A 22,885-nucleotide genomic window follows, 5' to 3' on the forward strand; every position below is an offset into this window, starting at 1 on the left:
GTTGTAGTAGGGCGTTATCCATCATTCTTGAATGGTTCCTCCGGGTCTACTTGGAAGAATCTTGATTTACTCACTTATCCTTGTGTCACTCGTCCACCTAGTGCCCGCATTCTCCACCAATGTGAGCGGACCAAGTAATTGGGCGTCACTCTAAAGCGGGAAGGTGGAATAAACGAGTCAGGAGTAGGTTTTCTTGATTGAACACAGTTCTCTATTTTGGGGATTTGGTCAACACAAACACTCCAACATAATCAATGAAATTCATCCAAGGAAAAACATACATCTTCTTCTTCAGATGAAACAGGAACACAATAGGATTATCTTTAAACTACAACAAAAGTCGTGGAATTGTCACCGTCTTAGTGGTTCTTCCTGGATAGCTCCTCTGTTTCGGTGGCCATCTTCCAGAGATTTTCCCCCCACTCTCTGCTGGTTCCATTCTCTCTCTTATAGGGGAAGGAGAATATGTCATTAGTACCGTCAGCTGTGCTTAATTGCCTCGTTACCTTGTCTCCCATGCCTTGTTGGGCTACTATCCGTGAGCCCAGCCTGCCCTCTGGTGGTCCTTCCACAGTATATATAAATATTTAAAACATACACTATACTTGCAGTGAAGCCGCTCAACAAATACATCACATTAGTCATCTAACAGACTCAAGGGCATGTCGACAGATCTCCCACAAGGTCAAAAATGGGACCCGAAACAGCGACCCATCAGCCACCGGCCCACGCTCCCAACCGCCAGGCCACTAGCCTTTCAAGAAAACAGCAATGCAATTACAATAGACATCAAGGACAACAAAAATCATACTGAATATGTGCATGTATGGCACTATTTGTGTGTGTGTGTGTATATATGCATGTGTACAAACACCTGCATGGCACCAGCCTCAGGCCAACCTGGGATTCACTGTAACAACAATGTCCCTCAGTGTCATTCAAAACATTATTTTTGTTATGTTTTGATTTTTTTGTTGTTGACTTATCTTAGACTGTTGTTCTATCCCCCGCCCAGCAACTCCACTCCCTCTTGTCTCCAATTCCACATCCCAACCCTCAGCTTCCCTCAGTCCATCCCACCTATTTCTGCTGGCCACCCTCTTCGGATATTATACGCACCATATATCTTTCAACTACACTGTGGTGTTTAACATACAATTTCAATCTTTCTAAGATAAATACTTTTACTTACTGTATTAGTATATTAGTCATTGACTGACCCGGTCTCTCCAGATCTCCCAACAGTACTAACTCTAGGGTCAATTTTAGATCAATGTTATGCATTTTCAACCATTCTTCAACCTGAGACCAGAAACTTGAAGGCAATACCAAAATGAATGGTCTGTTTATCATCACAACAGAATCTGCAGAGCTTCGATGATTGTATTCCCCAAATATTCAACATTTTGTTGGTGGCAAGAATTCTATATAATCATTTTGAATCTTGTGTTTATTTTATATTTCAACTCATAATGATTTTGCAATCTGTATGGCACAGCTGTCAACATCCTGGTACTCAAATGAAACTGCTATACTTTCCTATTTATGCAATTTTTATTCCTCCTGTCACGTGTGCTCCCTCTCCTGTCACGTGTGGTCACCAGGCTGCTCGTTATGGCGCATACCTGTCACTATCGTTACACGCACCTGCGTGTCATCACACTCACCTGGACTCCATCGCTTCCCTGATTACCTGCCCTATATATGTCACTCCCTTTGGTTCCTTTCCCAGGCATCATTGTTTCTAGTTATGTTTCATGTCTGTGTGTTAGTGTCTTGTTTTCTATTATGTTTCGTTTATTTATTAAAACACTCACTCCCTGAACTTACTTCCAGGCTCTCATGCCTCCGCCGGCTCCCCGGGCTCTCATGCCTCCGCCGGCTCTCATGGTCCTCGTGAAAGTAACAAATTGACACGTTTTTATTTTCGTCAAAAACAACTTTATATTGAAGGAGTGCCTTTGATTTGACGGCCTGCATGTGCGCAGTTTGGCGACCGTTTAGACCCGATGACGTGTTTCTACACATGAACTTAGCCAACGTCGACATGACATCACCTACAAGTGTGATCTGGGATTTCTATTGGAGAAGAAAGGAGGAAGGTACCGTCTTTGCTATAACACCATAAGCATGCATAAAAAACGTATATTCATGCAACAGAAATGATTTATACAAAAATTGATTAGAAAACAATGATTTTATTGTTTAATGTGACTCTAAACTGATATTTTATGTTCTGACGTACCTCCTCGCAGGCTACATTTTCTACTGTGATTGGTCAACAACGACGGCACCGCTTGAAAAAAATAGAGCAAATCCTTTTCTCCGCCTCGGCTGAGCGGCTTACACAGGCACGGAAGCACCGTTGACTGCCCTGCCTTGGTAACCCCGTCCGTCCGCCGCATGCTGTGTCAGCACAATGAGGAAGACCGGGAGAGATATGAGGGAGAGAAAGATCAATATGAACATGACATAGAAGGATATGGTCTCCCTCTCTGAAACTGCCCCTATGATTAGCCTTTCTACCCTAGATATTTACAGTATCAGCGTTGTGCAGCCACAGACCCTGTATGATGTGTGAAGGTCGGGGATGAAGCGCTAACCGTCACTACCTCGGCTACACACACATCTGATCCTCTATCACACACTGTCTCAAACAGTGCTACCCCCACACACATATCAACCTGCCTTGCCTCAGTTACATAAGCAGCTCCTGTGCTGTGAGCAATTCATGACTGTGTGTGATTAGCTCCGGGGTAATATGTTAACACTCGGGCACAGTCATCGCTCTTTGTCTCTCACATACGCACACATACGCACACATACACACACACACGTACACACATGCTTTGAGCCCTGCAGGCACATGGGCTACAGCACAAACATAGAGCAGAGCTATCAATGCACAGAAACTCAGCGAGACCGACATGGCAAGAGAGATCCATACAGCTCTCGCTGTGTGTGTGTGTCTGTGCTTGTGTGTAAGCCACTGTTCCATCTAAACTGCGCCCAGCTCCCCTCGGACTGCCGTGCAGATGAAATATCAGTCAGCACAGAGAAGCACGAGATTGAACTTCACTCATCTTTCTAGAGTTTTCCCCTTTAGTTAGCACTATCAACTTTTTCAATTTACTGTGGGAATTGTGCTCGAATCAATGCAATATTAGCCACTTTCAATGTAACATACCGAAACAAAACTAACTATGCAAGACTTATTATGCAAAACGAACTGTGCAATTTACTTGTAGGCAGGTGCATTGGAGTGGAATTCTATTGCATTGACATCCACGACTCAGGCCCGAGCTGCAGTAGGCCTATATGCAAATAGCCATTGCCATATATTTGTCTGTGCCATTCACTTCGAACTGGACTGTGTTTACATCATGAGCGATCCTGAGTAGATGCTCTTGTTTTGAGATCAAAGCGAGAGCTGCATGTAGCCACGTGCACATTTGTTCATATTCTTTGCTAGTTAGTGAGTTGTTAGCCCAGTTATAGCTCATTTCTAGTTGACAATGGAGTGGTTGCTTCCTATAAGAGGCTAAAAGTTTTTTTTTTTTTTTGTCATAAAGGGCCAGTGTTGTATTGAGGTGGTCTTGAATAAGCTAAGTATCCAGTAGGCAGAGGGTAGCATAATTTGTCTGATTCTCTGTAATAAAGGTATGGGAAATATAAATATTTTTTCATGTGGTTTCTTGCATCAAACAACACCCAATTTTGAGTCACCTCCTTGTCTGAAGGACAATTGGATAAACAGGTTAATGTCAAGCCCTGCATGTTTTTGTTTTTTTCAAAAGTCTCTTGGAATGTAGGCCTACATTGAACACCACGCTTCTAAAATGTTATGGGATGCAGTTTTCTCCATTTGTTTTTTTTATGGTAGGCCTGCATTATGATCAAATAGCCACAGAGCCTACTTGGAAACTGTTAAAACTGTAACTAAATCGGTACAGCCCACAGTGAACGCGCGCTGGAAGTTGCACAGAATTTTCAAAATGTTCAAGATTGCGCTCAGCAGACCTGAAATTTGCTCAGTGCGGAAAATAATTTGCGGGAACATTGGCGTGAGCATTTGAATTTGTGGTGTGTGTGTGTGTGCCAGCTGGTCCATTCGAGGGGAATAGTTCTCAGTTTTTCATGGGATACAGCCTACTGTATACAGGGAGAAGGGACTCCATCTGTCATTGGATTCTCTCCGTATCTCTCGCTCTCTTCTGAAAATCTCTGTAAATCCGGTGTCTATAATATATAACTCAGTCTAGACCAGGTTTCAGCTGCTGCGCAACACTGACATCCTTCCTCCCATAGATGGTCTTGCCTGTACAAGCACCACCTGGACTGGACACGGCTGGACAAACATATATTTTTTGAGAAGATCAGGGAGTTTTGCGACGGAAAGGCCATGGACATCACAAGCCCTGCACCAAAGTCAAGGGCAGCGCAAAGACAGGCTCTCCGAATATAGATTCCCTTGTTCATGTGGGGTGCGTACGGACCAGTGCATCACTGGGGGCTAGTTCCTAGTCATCTGGTCTATCTGCAGTGCCTCTATGGACATTCACATGACTCTCTCCTAACACACACACGCCATACGTTGCTGCTAGTATTTTATTCTGCTGCTCCGTCACTTTACCCCAGATTGTATGCATTCAGAAAGTATTCAGAACCCTTGACTTTTTCCACATTTTGTTACCGTTATAGCCTTATTCTAAAATTGATTAAATTATTTTCCCCCTCAACAATCGACACACAATACCCCATAATGACAAAGCAAAAACAGGTTTTTATACATGTTTGCAAAAAAAAAATGGGAAAATGACATTTACATATGTTTTCTGACCTTTGATGATTACAGCCTCAAGTCATCTTGGGTATGACGCTACAAGCTATGAACATTCAGAAACCACTCCTGCATTGTCTTGGCTGTGTGCTTAGGGTCGTTGTCCTGTTGGAAGGTGAACCTTCACCCCAGTCTGAGGTCCTGAGCACTCTGGACCAGGTTTTCATCAAGGATCTCTCTGTATTGCTTCGTTCCTCTTTCCCTTTATCCTGACTAGTCTCCCAGTCCCCACAGCATGATACTGCCACCACCGTGCTTCACCATAGGGATGGTGCCAGGTTCCCTCTAGACGTGACGTTTGGGATTCAGGCCAAATAGTTCAATCTTGATGTCATCAGACCAGAGAATCATGCTCTGAGAGTCCTTTATGTGCTAAGCGGGCTATCATGTGCCTTTTACTGAGGAGTGGCTTCCGTCTGACCACTCTACCATAAAGGCCTGATTGGTGGAGTGCTGCAGAGATGGTTGTTCTTCTGGAAGGTTCTCCCATCTCCACAGTGGAGCTCTGCCAGAAATGACCATTGTATACTTGTCACCTCCCTGACCAAGGCCCTTCGCCCCTGATTGGCTGGGTGGGCCTGCTCTAGGAAGAGTCTTGGTTGTTCCAAACTTCTTCCATTTAAGAATGATGGAGGCCACTGTGTTCTTGGGGACCTTCAATGTTGCAGTAATCCTGTCTCTGAGCTCTACGGACAATTCCTTCGACCTCTTGGCTTGGTTTTTGCTCTGACATGCACTGTCAACTATGGGACGTGTGTGTGTGTGTGTGTGTGTGTGTCTTTCCAAATCATGTCTAATGAATAGAATTTTCCTCAGGTAGACTCAAATTAAGTTGTTGAAACATCTCAAGGATGATCAATGGAAACCTGAGCTCAGTTTCGAGTCTCATAGCAAAGTGTCTGAATACTTAGAATTTTTTTTTTAACCTTTTTTCAACTAGGTGTAACAGTATAGCTTCTGTCCCTCTCCTCGCCCCAACCTGGGCTCGCCTCAACCCCCCTCTTTATATCCAAAAACCTCCGTTTTGTTAGCGCGTTTTGTTCAGTTAAACAGTCTCAAACAACATCCGGTGAAATTGCAGAGCATGAAACTCAACAAACAGAAATTCTCATAATAAACATACATAAAAGATACAAATGTTATACACCAGTTTGAAGGTAAACTTCTGGTTAATCCAACTGCTGTGTCAGATTTCAAAAGGCTTTACGGCGAAAGCAAACCATGCGATTATCTGAGAACAGCGCCCAGCAGACAAATCATTACAAACAGTTAGCAGCCAAGAAGAGGAGTAACAAAAGTCAGAAATAGCAATAAAAATAATAAAAATAATAAAGTATCACTTACCTTTGACGATCTTCATATGATTGCACTCCCAAGACTCCATGTTACACAATCAGTGTTTTGTTTTGTTCGATAAAGTCCCTCTTTACATTCAAAAACCTCTGTTTTGTTGGTGTGTTTTGTTCAGTAACCCAATGGAACAAAGCGTGGTCACAACAGACTGATGAAAAATCAAAAAGTACCATAAAAGTTCGTAGAAACATGTCAAACGATATTTATAATCATCCAAAATTCCGAATGCTGCCCCCTACCCTAGTGAGGTTAAGAACAAATTCTTATTTACAATGAAGGCCTACCGGGGAACAGTGGGTTAACTGCCTTGTTCAGGGGCAGAATGACAGATTTTTACCTTGTCTGCTCGGGGATTCGATCCAGCAACCTTTTGCTTACTGGCTCAACGTTCTAACCACTAGACTACCTGCCACCCCATACTTATGTAAACAAGGTGTTTCTGTTTTTTTTTTTTTTTAATACATTCGCAAACATTTCTAAAAACCTGTTTTCACTTTGTCATTATGGGGTGTTGTGTGTAGATTAATGAGGACATTTTTTTCCTTCATTTTAGAATAGTGCTTTAACTTCTCTGGGGTAGGGGGCAGCAAAATGTGAAAAGTCAAGGGGTCTGAATACCTTCCAAATGCACTGTAACTACCATATCTATCACTGATATCGTTATTGATATTGTTCTTGTTCATACTGTATATTATTTAGTTCTTTCTCTATTGGCATTGACATTTAAAAAATATATATATTTTAAGTATAGATTTTTTTGACTCTTTTGATATTGCTACTATGCAAATATGCAAGTTTAAAATTCACTGTACTGTTTACACCTTCTGTGCATGTGAAAAATAAACTTTTGATTTAGTTTTGATATAGTGTGTGTTTACCAGAGACAGTAATTTGAAGAACAACAACCTGCACTTAAGTCAGAATAGGTTCATTAACTTTCAAAGCACAATTACTTTCCCATTTGTTCAACTGCCATTAATAATAAACAATTTTCTAGTTCTGAGTCTCTACTTTTATCCAATGTTAAAAAAATAAAATAATAATAATAATAATAATGTTGCTACACAAGACCGAATCGAGGCGGTGAGTCACTTATATGGCCATGGTCTCTCTTTCTCTCTCTGTCACTCCTCCTTTCCACTCCCCATGCTCTCGCTGTTGTCTCTCTTTAAAGCAGTGCATTGTAAAGGACAGTGGTGTGTGTGTGTGTGTGTGTGTGTGTGTGTGTGTGTGTGTTTCTGCTCTCCTAGTCTGTACTACTGTCTAACCTACTTAAGATCCTTTCATTCTGCCCTGACCAACAGAGGATGGGTTGCAGGCATTACACATCAGTACTGACATGCACAAGAGGACACAAGACAACACACACACATGCCAGCATACAGCTGCTACAGCCACGTCCAGAATTAGCTCCAAGCTCCTGATGTTCGCTCATCTTCCTCCTCTATCTTTCTTTCTCTCTCTCTCTCGTTCTCTGCTCTTTTCTCTCTCGCCTGCTTTCTCACTGCTCACTCTCTTTCTCTCTCTCTCATTTTCTCTATCTCTGTCTTTTCTCCACGCTCCCTCACTCCCCCTCTTTCTCCCTGTCCTACAGTCTTTATCTCTCTCTCTCCCACTCTCTCACTTCGCCTGCTGTGTTCTCCCTGCCTTCTCTGCTGCCTCATCTCTCTCTTCTCTCTCTCTCTCTCTCTCTCTCTCTCTCTCTCTCTCTCTCTCTCTCTTCGCCTGCTGTGTTCTCCCTGCCTTCTCTGCTGCCTCATCTCTCTCACTCTCACTCCCTTCCTCTCTGAGCCTGTGTGGGGTGTGTGTATGTGCCAGTGAGCGCGTGGGAGACTACATCTTCTTAGTCAGAAGCAGGATAAAGCATGGTAAGCAGCCTGTCTCTTCTCTCCTGACTGACTGACTGACTGGGGTTTTGTGTTTTGGTGGCTCTTTCTGCATGTGTTAGAGGGTAAAGAAGGGTTATTGTTTTTGAAGGGATGGGGAGATTGTCTCTTTTGTGAGTAGTTGGTGTATTACGTGTGTGTTGGTTTGTGTTTTGACTGTAAAAAAAAAAAGTGTACTATAGCTGAATTTGTACTATACTGTTGTCAATTAGCTAGCTACCACTCACATCTTCAGATTTTTTATTTATTTGGATCCCCGTTAGCTGTTGCTGATGCAGCACCTACTCTTCCTGGGGTATACTAACACACAGTAGCATTGCTTATCTAGGCTTGCTGAAACCTGTAGCTGGCTATCTCACCAATGGTCTATTTTTAAATGTTTTATTTCACCTTTATTCTGACAGGGAGTCATGCTGAGACAAAGGTCTCTTTTACAGATGAGCCCTGTATCAAACATACACATCAATATACACTAAAAGCAAATCGCAATCATATAGAACAAACACATTCTTCAGCGAAAAAGGTCTGAGTGAGTTTTGATATCCGAATAGAAGGCATGCCATTCTCTCCGTAGGGAAGAACTGGACTAGTAGTACTGCATTAGATAGTGGTTCTAGATTACATGGTCTCAGATGTTGGCCTCGGGTGATAATGCTGTCTTGCTGCTGTACCTAGATGTGGTATTGGCAGAAAGCCAGGACTTGGATGTTAGTGTGCTGTAGCTTCATCCAGATCTATTGACTCATTTTCTCTGGGTCTGTAGCAGCTTTGTACTGGCATCATGAAAGCTTAGTATCTTGTCAGTGCTGTTGAAAGCAGTTCAATATTAGTTAGAGATGGCTATTGTGCAAGGTTGTTTACTAGTCAGAGCAACACAAGGTTCTCCCTCCCTCTCTCTCTCTCTCTCTCTGTGTGTAACGGTTGTAGTGCTTCTGGTCACCATAGTAGTTTCCTGCAACATGGAGCGAGAGTTAGACAGAATTGCCCACATTCAGCACAGCAGAACTCAAGGACTGTTTCATAATGTTTATAATTCACTGTCAGTCCAGTTACAGTGATATAGGGTTGTTTGGCTCTAGTCAACTCCACAGGACGGGGGTGTGTATGTTGGTCCTTACACCCTCTTCCTGGGGTGAGGAGGGGTTCTGCATGCCGAGAGAGAGAGAGAGAGAGAGAGAGAGAGAGAGAGAGAGAGAGAGAGAGAGAGAGAGAGAGAGAGAGAGAGAGAGAGAGAGAGATTTTACCCAGAGGCCTTGCACTTCCATCTGGATGCAGCGCGTGTGTGGTGAAGTGTTTTGTGTGTGTGCTAATCTAGCTATAGAGTGGGCGATGCCACGCCACAGATAGGTTGGCTATGCTTTCCGCTACTACACACTTGGCTATGTCGAACAACATCGTCAGCCCTGGATGGGCTCGAGAGAGAAAGCTATAATCACCTTGGTTCTATCCAGGGATCACACTGCTAAGCTTAAGGATATACACACACCTGGCGACTGTCCAGACGTGAGTTTCAGCACTGCAGGTAAATAAGGCTAACTGTGGGAGAAAATCTTTTTCCCCTCGTGTTGACAGAACCATGTCGTCATTTCACACAACAGTCATGTTACTAATGATACTGAACAAAAATATAAATGCAACATGCAATAATTTCAGACTTTACGGAGTTTTCAGGAAGTCAGTCAATTTATATCAATTGATGAGGCCCTAATCTATGGATGTCACATGACTGGGAATACAGCTAGCATCTGTAGGCCACAGATACCTTAAACAGGTAAGGGCGGGGATCAGAAAACCTGTCAGTATTTGCCTCATGCAGCACGACACATCTCCTTCACATAGAGTTGATCAGGCTATTGCTTGTGGAATGTTGTCCCACTCCTCTTCAATGGCCGTGTGAAGTTGCTGGATATTGGCGGAAACTGGAATGCTGTCGTACATGGCGGTCCAGAGCATCCTAAAAATGCTCAATGTCTGGTGAGTATGCACGCCATGGACGAACTGGGACATTTTCAGCTTCCAGGAATTGTGTACAGATCCTTGCGACATGGGGCTGTGCATTATCATGCTGAAACATGAGGAGATGGCGGCGGATAAATGGCACGACAATGGGCATCAGGATCTCGTTACGGAATCTCTGTGCATTCAAATTGCAATTGTGTTCATTGCCTGTACCTTATGCTTGCCCATATCATAACCCCACCGCCACCATGATGCACTCTGTTCACAACGTTGACATCAACAAACCGCTCGCCCACACATCCTGCAGGTGAAGAACCCGGATGTAGAGGTTCTGGGCTGGCGTGGTTACACGTGGTCTGCGGTTGTGAGGCTGGTTGGACGTACTGGAGGCGGCTTATGGTAGAGACATTAACATTAAATTATCTGGCAACAGCTCTGGTGGACATTCCTGCAGTCATCATGCCAATTGCAAGCTCCCTCAACTTGACACATCTGTGGCATTGTGCTATGTGACAAAACTGCACATTTTAGAGTGGCCTTTTGTTATCCCCGGCACAAGGTGCACCTGTGTAATGATCATGCTGTTTAATCAGAGGCTTGATATGCCACACCTGTCAGATGGATGGATTATCTTGGCAAAGGAGAAATGCTCACGAACAGGGATGTAAACACATTTGTGTACAACATTTTAGAGAAATAATATTTTTGTGCGTATGGTACATTTCTGTGATCTTTACATGCGGCTTTTATATGTTTGTTCAGTCTATCATTGGTGTGTGTGTTTTGAAACTCTGAACCATCAGTATTGAGCAGCAGTCCCATGATACTCCCACTTGTCTCTGTAATAAATGTCCATTGGTTTGTCCTTGCACCCCCCCCCCGCCCCCCTGTAATACACACACACACACACACACCCTTTAGACGTTGATTGATGATTGGAGCAGGAGTCTGAGGTCAGCTCAAGGAGAACCACAGGGACCCTATGGTTGATATAGAGATGCGCGCGCACGCACGTCACCGGGTCCGACAGATTAGTAACACGAGGTGAAAAGGTGCATGTAGCCACCTGACTCATACGTGAACAAACTGGCAAAACTAAAGCCTAACCCAAGCGACATGTGTGTGATACCAGCTTCCCTTTTTAAAAGTGTCATTCCCTGTGTGTGAGGTGGTTAGGTAGGTAGCCTAGTCGGGCCATTAACCCAAAAGGTTGCTTGTTTGAATTCCCAGAGGCCACAAGGGGAAAAATCGGTCTGTCTGCCCTTGAGGAAGGCACCCTAATTGCTCCAGGGTGGCCATCAATAATGTCTGATCCCCGGTCGTGACCCCACCCCGAGATGGTGTCTCGGGAGTTGGGATATGCCCCTTCCCCAAAACAGATTTCACACCTCATACTCGTACAGTTTACCCACTTCTACATGCACTGAAACAGGACCAATATATGCTCCCCTTATTTAACCTTTTTTTTGTGTGTGTGTGACCCCATCCCGTCCACTATACTGTCTTAGCACCAGTCTCATCCTCCATTACGAAGCCAATCCTGTTCTGCAGTTGTTCCTTTAGCAGCCCATTTGATTTGCCAGTGTGACACAACTCTCGTTGTAGTTTTCACATGTAATAAAAGCAATAGCATATATCTTTGTTGCTGAGCTGGGTTTTGCTTTCTGTTGCAGCACTGTGATGGTTTATCGTAGTATCATTCCAGGCGTCTTTGGATTGAATATCGAACTTAACGCTGTGAGGATAGGTCTCTGTCTTGTATGTACAGTAGCGTAGGGGTGCGTAACCATAGGACAACACTCCTGTTTGACTGTCAACAGTTGAACTGGGCCTCTTCCTGCCTTGTATTTGTATCCAGGGCCAGTGTGAGATGCAACTGTTGTCCACCACCCCAGTAGGGACGCTGTTTTGTCTGTCCTCCCTCTCCTGCCTCGCCCTGCCTGCGGCTGCCACTGGCTGTTGTGTGCTAAACCTGTTCTCTTCTCCCTCCCTCCTTTCCCCTTTTCCCCTATCCCTCTCACCTCTTCTCACCCTATCGCTCTCTTCCACGGTACCGTCCCTAGGCCCGGCTCCCCTCCTGCTCATCCACTTATAGTGTCTCTGACACATGCTGAGGTACCTCAATCTTCCTGCGTCGCCATGGCAACTGCCCCATCCACCACCCCACCCTCATTTCTATCTCCCATCCTCTGTCGGATACCCTCTTTCCTGCCTGTTTCGAGACCCTTCCACCATCCTTTCCTCCTCCTGTTGTCCCCTCCCTATGTCCTTCCACCTGCCTCACCCCTCCTCTCCCCTTACTGTAATCCCCCCAACCTCTCAAACAGGCATGCATCTCACTGATGACCCAAGAGTTTATACATCTGGAGACACTATATATAAGGTTTTAAAAGTATTCTTTTGTTGTAGGCTATTTCTTGAGTTTTTAAGTTTACCGGCTAAGTGTTCTTGTTTGACTCATGTTTTATTTTTCAACCCTTTTTTAAATTATTGTAGAACGTCATTATTCATCATTTTTCTATATATTTTTGTTTTATCTTTCCCTTGTTCCAAAGCCCCTCAATATCGTGCAAACTGATGACCTCCTGTGCTGACCTGGAGTATCTGTCACACACACACACATACACACTCGGCTGCGGCACACACACACACACTGGGCTGCAACACACACACACACAGTCATGCACACACATACTGGGCTGCAACACACACACACACACACAGTCATGCACACACACACTGGGCTGCAACACACACACAGTGTAGCTGTAGGGGAGACAGAGTCAATCTCTGAACTCTCGCTTCTCTTCATTATAAACCCTCTCTGTCTGCCTCCCAAATGGCACGCTATTTTCTTTATAGTGCATTACTTTTCACCATTGCCCATAGGGCTCTGGTCAGAAGTAGTGCACTATAAAGGGAATAGGGTGCCATTTGCGAGGCAGCCTCACTCTTTTGTTCCTTAGGCTTCAAATCGAATCCACTCTTAGATGGATAATTTTAAAAATACCCTTGTGTCCTAATCATCACACTTCCTATAGAACCATGGGATGAGCAACTGTGTTTTTTTTGCTTTGTGATCATTAAGACACCGCAACGTTTTCAGACTGAGTCGATGATAGTTAACGTATAAATGGTAGGTTCATATTCATACGGTTCAGGGCTGTTTTAGAAAACTATTTTCATGTTTGATTTGTCTTTGTTTGTTTAGATGATTGTTAGTCATTGCAGTCAGTCATTACCTGTGTAGTCTCTTTCTCTCATCTCAGTCTCAGCAGGTGTGCTTGCTTTGTAGTGGGTTTGACGGGTGGGAATTGGAGGTGTGTGTGTTGTGTGTGTTTGGCATGGTTGTCCGTGGAATGTGTGTGGACCAAGTGAGTGACTGTCCTGTGGCTTTCTCCAGGCCGCACGGAGAGAGTTCAGGGCTCACCTGGATGAGGTCACCACGCTCCAGTCTAGGTACTCTACCTTGGACCAGGTAAATGGTTACACGCACACACGCACGCACACACACGCCACTCTCAGGGCCATCAGAAAGGCCTCCTGTCGTCTCAGGTCTGTGACAGGCTCCCTTTATCACTAGAGGGCATTCAGCAGTATTGCCATCCTGGCCCACAGGCTATGATTGATCCATCTGATTGGGTAATCACCTAGTAAGGGGTTTTTCAATTGCGCTCATGTCTGTCTTTTAGTCCCCAGTAATCAGTCCTCATTGGCATTCATCAACATAACTCATCTGTTTCTGCTTCACATCTCATCTTGATGTCATACTGTGAACGTGGACATTGTGTGTGTCTCTGTGTGTGTGTGTGCTGTCCCTGTGTCCGTTTCTCAGTGTCTTTTGGAGCATCTGGCAAAAAACAATCATATTTCCTTCCCGTTCATCCATTTCTTCACTCTGCCATTTTTCATTCAATGATTCACCCGATCCTTCCCTTCTCTGTTCGCCTTGCTGTTTCATCCATGACGTCTGGTGCGGGCATAATGAGCAGCGGAAGAAAGATGGAAGAGAAGAGAGAGGAGAAAGGGAGGGAGAGACCCAGTGCTGGCAGATGGATAGCATCAGCGACCACACAGTGAAGCGAGTGACTGTGTTCCCTCCACTTGGCATGTTCCTGTGAGACCGTTGTCATGGTAAAGGCAGACGAGCCTGCCTGAACATAAGGCAGCTGCCTGCCTACGTATCTGCTCAGTGGAGTGTGTGTGTGTCTAGCATCTCCCTAGAGACCGTCTCCTTTCAGATATTTTCCCTCCAGTCTTGTTGTGTCCTAGCTATTGTGATGACTTCTCATCCTTCTGTGTAGTCGCTGTTTTGTCTAATGCAGTGTTGTTGTTGTTTAGGTTGAGCGCTTAAGGGGAGCTGAGCTCCTGCCTTATATATTATTTATGTAGTCTAACTCGTTGATCTCCAGCCCTCGGCGGGTTGATCCATAGTGTTACACAGGGCCAATGTTGACAGAATCCTCCGTATCCCATTTCCCCGACCTTCACCTCATCTCACCGCTAGCCTTTGTTTTGTTGCCTGCGTGGCCATTATTTCCCTTCCACTTATGGTACTAAGATGGGTGTACTGTACAGACCTGTTTTAACAGGTGGTTCTACTAAATCTACCCTCCACCACCACCGCCCCCACCAGTACCTGGGTCAGTACGGCTCAGTGTCTTACTGTGTATCTGTGTTGAGACGTGTTACTTTCAGTAACGCTGTGTTGCACCTGCTCAGTCATCCTTCCTCGCCCTGAGCACACATCGTTCTGTGTTCTCTCATTCTTTTTATCACTTCATCCCCTCCCTCACTTTTACCTTCAGGTACAGCTGTTCACGTCTCAACTCCAGAACTTGACGACCTCTAGTTGGGTTACAGATCAGTTTATTCCGACAGTCTGTTGTTTCATTCAACCCTGGCGGGTTACCTATAACCTTACACTGCTGATGACTTGTAGCTACTGTTTCCTAGCGTTCCTCTGCTCTGTCTGTTGTAAAACTCTTGTCTCTGTCATGTCCTGTCCATATGCTACTGTACTGTAGCTCCACTCTAGGTTGGAGGGGCTCAACGAGGACCACAGAGGCCATAGCAGAACCTACGACTCGCGAGTAACTACCCCCCCCCCTCTGTTGTTCTCTGTTTCTCTCCTTTCTATCACTCACTCTTTCCTCAGTAGAAATCTATTTATTATTCTAACATACATTCTCTCCTTTTTTGAGTAGCTGTATCGTGTGGTGGTGGAATCTATCGATTATCAGTTCCGTTCACTAGTCCTTTTCTCTCTGCTCATCCTCTGTTCTTGCCATTTCTGCTCTCTCGCTTTCGTTCGTGTGGGCTGTAGGACCATGTTGTGCCTCCTCACTCTCATCCCTTCCTACTCTCTCTCGCTCTCTCTGCTCTCCCCGTCAGTGTTTTTGACTGCATCGGTGTGTCATCAGTAGTGCTGGTCTTTTTTTGAGTTGTGGTTGGTTGGTTGATTTTAATCTTGGTCGTACTGTGTGTACTGTGGTAGAGAGGGTCTCTGTCTGTTCCACCAGACCTTAGCTTGCTCATGTGTCACTCTCCTTTTAGGCCAGGGGCATTGGGTCTCAGAGGTTCCAGGTAGGGGTTATATACGTACTGCAGACAGTATTTTTATATATCTATATAGATATATATCTATAGATTAGAGGTCGACCGATTATGATTTTTCAACACCGATACCGATTATTGGAGGACCAAAAAAGCCGATACCGATTTAATTGGCCGATTTTAAATAAAATAATTTAAAAAATACAAATTGAAAAATTTAACAAAATATGTATTTTTAATCATGACAATTACAACAATACTGAATTAACACTTATTTTAACTTAATATAATACATCAATAAAATCAATTTAGCCTCAAGTACATAATGAAACATGTTCAATTTGGTTTAAATAATGCAAAAACAAAGTGTTGGACAAGAACGTAAAAGTGCAATATGTGCAGTTCCTTGCTCAGAACATGAGAACATATGAAAGCTTGTGGTTCCTTTTAACATGAGTCTTCAATATTCCCAGGTAAGACGTTTTAGGTTGTCGTTATTATAGGACTATTTCCCTCTATACCATTTGTATTTCATTAACCCTTGACTATTGGATGTTCTTATAGGCACTTTAGTATTGCCAGTGTAACAGTATAGCTTCCGTCCCGCTCCTTGCTCCTCCCTGGGCTCGAACCAGCAACACAACGACAACAGCCACCACATCGAAGCAGCGTTAACCATGCAGAGCAAGGGAAACAACCACCCCAAGGCTCAGAGCGAGTAAAGTTTGAAACGCTATTAGCGTGCGCTAACTAGCCAGCCATTTCACTTCGGTTACACCAGCCTCATCTCGGGAGTTGATAGGCTTGAAGTCATAAACAGCGCAATGCTTGACGCACAACAAAGAGCTGCTGGCAAAATGCACAAAAGTGCTGTTTGAATGAATGTTTACGTGCCTGCTTCTGCCTACCTCTGCTCAGTAAGATACTTAGATACTTGTATGCTTGTATGCTCAGTCAGATTATATGCAACGCAGGACACGCTAGATAATATCTAGTAATATCATCAACCATGTGTAGTTAACTAGTGATTATGATTGATTGTTTTTTATAAGATAAGTTTAATGCTAGCTAGCAACTTACCTTGGCTTACTGCATTCGCGTAACAGGCAGTCTCCTTGTGGAGTGCAACGAGAGAGAGGCAGGTCGTTATTGCGTTAGACTAGTTAACTGTAAGGTTGCAAGATTGGATCCCCCGAGCTGACAAGGTCTTTCTGCCCCTGAACGAGGCAGTTAACCCACTGTTCCTAGGCCGTCATTGAAAATAAGAATGTGTTCTTAACTGACTTTCCTAGTTAAATAAATATTAAATAAAGGTGGGGGGAAAAAACCCGGCGCCCAAAAAGTTCTGAAAACTTTAAATCGGCCCTAATTATATATATATAGATGGATATAAACACCTGTAAAAGACCGCTATACTACTGTGATGTGAAGCGAATCCCACCTCTTTCCCAAACCAACTCTAAACCAAACCTAAACCTCAATGAAGCAGTGGCCCTTATCCATTCCCACTTTCCCCATACACATGTTCTGCTCAGTGAGACAGATCCACTATCCTTGGCCTAAGGGAGCCTCATCTTATCGATTTTGTTTATTGCCATTCATGTTCTGAGGATTGACTTGATTGTGATTGTCCCTATGTTCTGCGTTTAGAAGTTGAGGGATGTGTAGAATGTATATGGCCATTCCAGTATATTTGGGCCAGTGTGGAATGTTTGTATCCTTTTTGGACAGAGGCCTCTATTCCCATTGTGGTCTCACCTAAACCATTTCTCTCTCGCTGTTCTTCTTCCATTTTTTCCCCCTTTCTCTATCTTCCTTCTCTTTCTCTCTCTCTCTCTCGCTTTCTGTAGGTTCAGTCGCGGTGTGGCAGCAAAGAGAACATCCTGAGAGCTAGTAAGTTATTTGATCGAGAATTTTCTGTGTGTGTGTGTTAGTGCTTATTTTTCTCTCTCAATTTCAGTTTTGATTTTTTTTAAAACATTAAATGCACTATGCTTTATGTTGATTGAGTGCTTTAATAGCACTGAATAAAACAAGTCCAATGGTGGTAGTAACTGACCACTTCTTAACCATCAGTTATTCACATCGCATTACTTTAAGTAACCTGCTCAATGGATTATGGTCATTGTAGATAGTTTAGCTCAGAAAACGTGATAGTTATGTAGAACTTTGGCCTATTGGAAACTGCAACTCCCTATTACATTGCACAGTTCGGGCATTATCTGATTTGTTTCTAGAGAAACTGCAGCACAATGTGTGCAACATGGGAAACAAGAAATGGAAAACAAATAACAAATAAGCTCAGCACTAGTGTTGGGGGGGGGGGGGGGTCTCCCTAATTATACTCAGGGGGAAAACTAGTCGTCCTCACAAAAGTTGAGTGAAAGAGTAGAGCCTTACCCTTATAGCTCTTGGCTTTTCTTACTAGCACTGACTTTGGTGATAGCTGCTTTATTGAAGAGTAGTTTTACTTAGAACTACATCACATCACAGTAGCTTCTTTACTGGCAAATCGTTAGTATTCAGCTAACCACGGTTTGTGGTCATCAGCTATCCTTTAGCTTGAAAATCTATCGCCAGTTTTGTACGGCGCAGCTCGGAACGGAACATACCGGACCAATTTTTCTCTCCATGTCCCTGGATTTCAACCGCTCTCTGGACATTCATACCTGGATCTCACAGCTAGCTAGCTGCTATCCGTGTGACTATCGGCTTTCGTCGATTCCGGAGCAAACATCAATTATTCCGGAGCTAGCCAGCTCCGTCAATCACTCCTGAGTTCCATCAATCACTCCTGGGCTGCAGTCACCTATCCGGACCCGTTTTACTGCCTATGCGGAGCCCCACCGGGCCTTCACAACTGGACTGCCGACGTTATCTACCCGAAGGAGTTATCCGGCTGGCTCCTCCGTCGCGACGTTACCTGAACGCCCATCTGCGGCCTGCTAACCGTTAGCTGTCTTATCGGCCGATATCTGAATAGACAATCGGACAATTTATTTATTTATTTTTATTATTATTATGTTTTCTTCTTGGGCCTCTATAACTATATCTATTGTTTTTATTTTTGTTGTTGTTGTGTGATTTGGATTAATCCCCTCTACCACACGGAACCCCACTAATCTACTGACGGAACGCAAGAGGTGGCTAATAACAGACCTCCATCCTATGCTAGCTTGCTACCGATGGCCTGGCTAGCTGTCTAAATCGCCGTGACTCCCAACCAACCTCTCCACTCACCGGACCCTTTTGATCACTCGACTAAGCATGCCTCTCCTTAATGTCAATATGCCTTGTCCATTGCTGTTCTGGTTAGTGTTTATTGGCTTATTTCGCTGTAGAGCCTCTAGTCCTGCTCACTATACCTTATCCAACCTATTAGTTCCACCACCCACACATGCAATGACATCTCCTGGTTTCAATGATGTTTCTAGAGACAATATCTCTCTCTTCCATCACTCAATACCTAGGTTTACCTCCACTGTATTCACATCCTACCATACCTTTGTCTGTACATTATACCTTGATGCTATTTTATCGCCCCCAGAAACCTCCTTTTACTCTCTGTTCCAGACGTTCTAGACGACCAATTCTTATTGCTTTTAGCCGCACCCTTATTCTACTCCTCCTATGTTCCTCTGGCGATGTAGAGGTGAATCCAGGCCCTGCAGTGCCTAGCTCCACTCCTATTCCCCTTCCCAGGCGCTCTCTTTTGACGACTTCTGTAACCGTAATAGCCTTGGTTTCATGCATGTTAACATTAGAAGCCTCCTCCCTAAGTTTGTTCTATTCACTGCTTTAGCACACTCTGCCAACCCGGATGTTCTAGCTGTGTCTGAATCCTGGCTTAGGAAGACCACCAAAAATTCTGAAATTTTAATTCCAAACTACAACATTTTCAGACAAGATAGAACTGCCAAAGGGGGCGGTGTTGCAATCTACTGCAAAGATAGCCTGCAGAGTTCTGTCCTACTATCCAGGTCTGTACCCAAACAATTTGAACTTCTACTTTTAAAAATCCACATCTCTAAAAACAAGTCTCTCACTGTTGCCGCCTGCTATAGACCACCCTCTGCCCCCAGCTGTGCTCTGGACACCATATGTGAACTGATTGCCCCCCATCTATCTTCAGAGCTCGTGCTGCTAGGCGACCTAAACTGGAACATGCTTAACACCCCAGCCATCCTACAATCTAAGCTTGATGCCCTCAATCTCACACAAATGATCAATGAACATACCAGGTACCTCCCCAAAGCCTTAAACACGGGCACCCTCATAGATATCATCCTAATCAACTTGCCCTCTAAATACACCTCTGCTGTCTTCAACCAAGATCTCAGCGATCACTGCCTCATTGCCTGCATCCGTAATGGGTCAGCGGTCAAACGACCTCCACTCATCACTGTCAAACGCTCCCTGAAACACTTCAGCGAGCAGGCCTTTCTAATCGACCTGGCCGGGGTATCCTGGAAGGATATTGATCTCATCCCGTCAGTAGAGGATGCCTGGATTTTTTTTTTAAATGCCTTCCTAACCATCTTAAATAAACATGTTTAGAACCAGGAACACATATAGCCCTTGGTTCTCCCCAGACCTGACTGCCCTTAACCAACACAAAAACATCCTATGGCGTTCTGCATTAGCATCGAACAGCCCCCGTGATATGCAGCTGTTCAGGGAAGCTAGAAACAATTATACACAGGCAGTTAGAAAAGCCAAGGCTAGCTTTTTCAAGCAGAAATTTGCTTCCTGCAACACTAACTCAAAAAAGTTCTGGGACACTGTAAAGTCCATGGAGAATAAGAACACCTCCTCCCAGCTGCCCACTGCACTGAAGATAGGAAACACTGTCACCACTGATAATTCCACCATAATTGAGAATTTCAATAAGCATTTTTCTACGGCTGGCCATGCTTTCCACCTGGCTACTCCTACCCCGGTCAACAGCACTGCACCCCCAACAGCAACTCGCCCAAGCCTTCCCCATTTCTCCTTCTCCCAAATCTGTTCAGCTGATGTTCTGAAAGAGCTGCAAAATCTGGACCCCTACAAATCAGCCGGGCTAGACAATCTGGACCCTTTCTTTCTAAAATTATCTGCCGAAATTGTTGCCACCCCTATTACTAGCCTGTTCAACCTCTCTTTTGTGTCATCTGAGATTCCCAAAGATTGGAAAGCAGCTGCGGTCATCCCCCTCTTCAAAGAGGGGGACACTCTTGACCCAAACTGCTACAGACCTATATCTATCCTACCATGCCTTTCTAAGGTCTTCAAAAGCCAAGTCAACAAACAGATTTACCGACCATTTCGAATCTCACCATACCTTCTCTGCTATGCAATCTGGTTTCAGAGCTGGTCATGGGTGCACCTCAGCCACGCTCAAGGTCCTAAACGATATCTTAACCGCCATCGATAAGAAACATTACTGTGCAGCCGTATTCATTGATCTGGCCAAGGCTTTCGACTCTGTCAATCACCACATCCTCATCGGCAGACTCGACAGCCTTGGTTTCTGAAATGATTGCCTCGCCTGGTTCACCAACTACATTTAACATTTACATTTAAGTCATTTAGCAGACGCTCTTATCCAGAGCGACTTACAAATTGGTGCGTTCACCTTAAGACATCCAGTGGAACAGCCACTTTACAATAGTGCATCTAAATCTTTTAAGGGGGGTGAGAAGGATTACTTTATCCTATCCTAGGTATTCCTGAAAGAGGTGGGGTTTCAGGTGTCTCCGGAAGGTGGTGATTGACTCCGCTGTCCTGGCGTCGTGAGGGAGTTTGTTCCACCATTGGGGGGCCAGAGCAGCGAACAGTTTTGACTGGGCTGCGCGGGAACTGTACTTCCTCAGTGGTAGGGAGGCGAGCAGGCCAGAGGTGGATGAACGCAGTGCCCTTGTTTGGGTGTAGGGCCTGATCAGAGCCTGGAGGTACTGAGGTGCCGTTCCCCTCACAGCTCCGTAGGCAAGCACCATGGTCTTGTAGCGGATGCGAGCTTCAACTGGAAGCCAGTGGAGAGAGCGGAGGAGCGGGGTGACGTGAGAGAACTTGGGAAGGTTGAACACCAGACGGGCTGCGGCGTTCTGGATGAGTTGTAGGGGTTTAATGGCACAGGCAGGGAGCCCAGCCAACAGCGAGTTGCAGTAATCCAGACGGGAGATGACAAGTGCCTGGATTAGGACCTGCGCTGCTTCCTGTGTGAGGCAGGGTCGTACTCTGCGGATGTTGTAGAGCATGAACCTACAAGAACGGGCCACCGCCTTGATGTTAGTTGAGAACGACAGGGTGTTGTCCAGGATCACGCCAAGGTTCTTAGCGCTCTGGGAGGAGGACACAATGGAGTTGTCAACCGTGATGGCGAGATCATGGAATGGGCAGTCCTTCCCGGGAGGAAGAGCAGCTCCGTCTTGCCGAGGTTCAGCTTGAGGTGGTGATCCGTCATCCACACTGATATGTCTGCCAGACATGCAGAGATGCGATTCGCCACCTGGTCATCAGAAGGGGGAAAGGAGAAGATTAATTGTGTGTCGTCAGCATAGCAATGATAGGAGAGACCATGTGAGGTTATGACAGAGCCAAGTGACTTGGTGTATAGCGAGAATAGGAGAGGGCCTAGAACAGAGCCCTGGGGGACGCCAGTGGTGAGAGCGCGTGGTGAGGAGACAGATTCTCGCCACGCCACCTGGTAGGAGCGACCTGTCAGGTAGGACGCAATCCAAGCGTGGGCCGCGCCGGAGATGCCCAACTCGGAGAGGGTGGAGAGGAGGATCTGATGGTTCACAGTATCGAAGGCAGCCGATAGGTCTAGAAGGATGAGAGCAGAGGAGAGAGAGTTAGCTTTAGCAGTGCGGAGGGCCTCCGTGATACAGAGAAGAGCAGTCTCAGTTGAATGACTAGTCTTGAAACCTGACTGATTTGGATCAAGAAGGTCATTCTGAGAGAGATAGCGGGAGAGCTGGCCAAGGACGGCACGTTCGAGAGTTTTGGAGAGAAAAGAAAGAAGGGATACTGGTCTGTAGTTGTTGACATCGGAGGGATCGAGTGTAGGTTTTTTCAGAAGGGTGCAACTCTCGCTCTATTGAAGACAGAAGGGACGTAGCCAGCGGTCAGGGATGAGTTGATGAGCGAGGTGAGGTAAGGGAGAAGGTCTCCGGAAATGGTCTGGAGAAGAGAGGAGGGAATAGGGTCAAGCGGGCAGGTTGTTGGGCGGCCGGCCGTCACAAGACGCGAGATTTCATCTGGAGAGAGAGGGGAGAAAGAGGTCAGAGCACAGGGTAGGGCAGTGTGA

At 45.0% G+C, this 22,885-nt stretch overlaps 1 protein-coding gene across 15 annotated transcripts in view; it reads left to right on the plus strand.

The window, feature by feature from the left end:
• Nucleotides 1-22,885, plus strand: part of LOC115146762 (gephyrin-like) — a 129,223-nt gene that overhangs the window by 74,552 nt on the left and 31,786 nt on the right. For 9 of the 15 annotated variants that reach the window (XM_065004127.1, XM_065004131.1, XM_065004129.1 and 6 more), the window contains 3 exons: nucleotides 13,442-13,516; nucleotides 15,066-15,131; nucleotides 17,445-17,487. In XM_065004127.1, coding sequence (XP_064860199.1) covers nucleotides 13,442-13,516; nucleotides 15,066-15,131; nucleotides 17,445-17,487 — 184 coding nt within the window. The remainder of the gene's footprint in view (nucleotides 1-13,441; nucleotides 13,517-15,065; nucleotides 15,132-17,444; nucleotides 17,488-22,885) is intronic. The other 6 variants (XM_065004135.1, XM_065004137.1, XM_065004139.1 and 3 more) reach the window with 2 other exon arrangements.

The sequence above is a fragment of the Oncorhynchus nerka genome, linkage group LG18 (assembly GCF_034236695.1).
Source record: "Oncorhynchus nerka isolate Pitt River linkage group LG18, Oner_Uvic_2.0, whole genome shotgun sequence".
NCBI lineage: Eukaryota > Metazoa > Chordata > Actinopteri > Salmoniformes > Salmonidae > Oncorhynchus > Oncorhynchus nerka.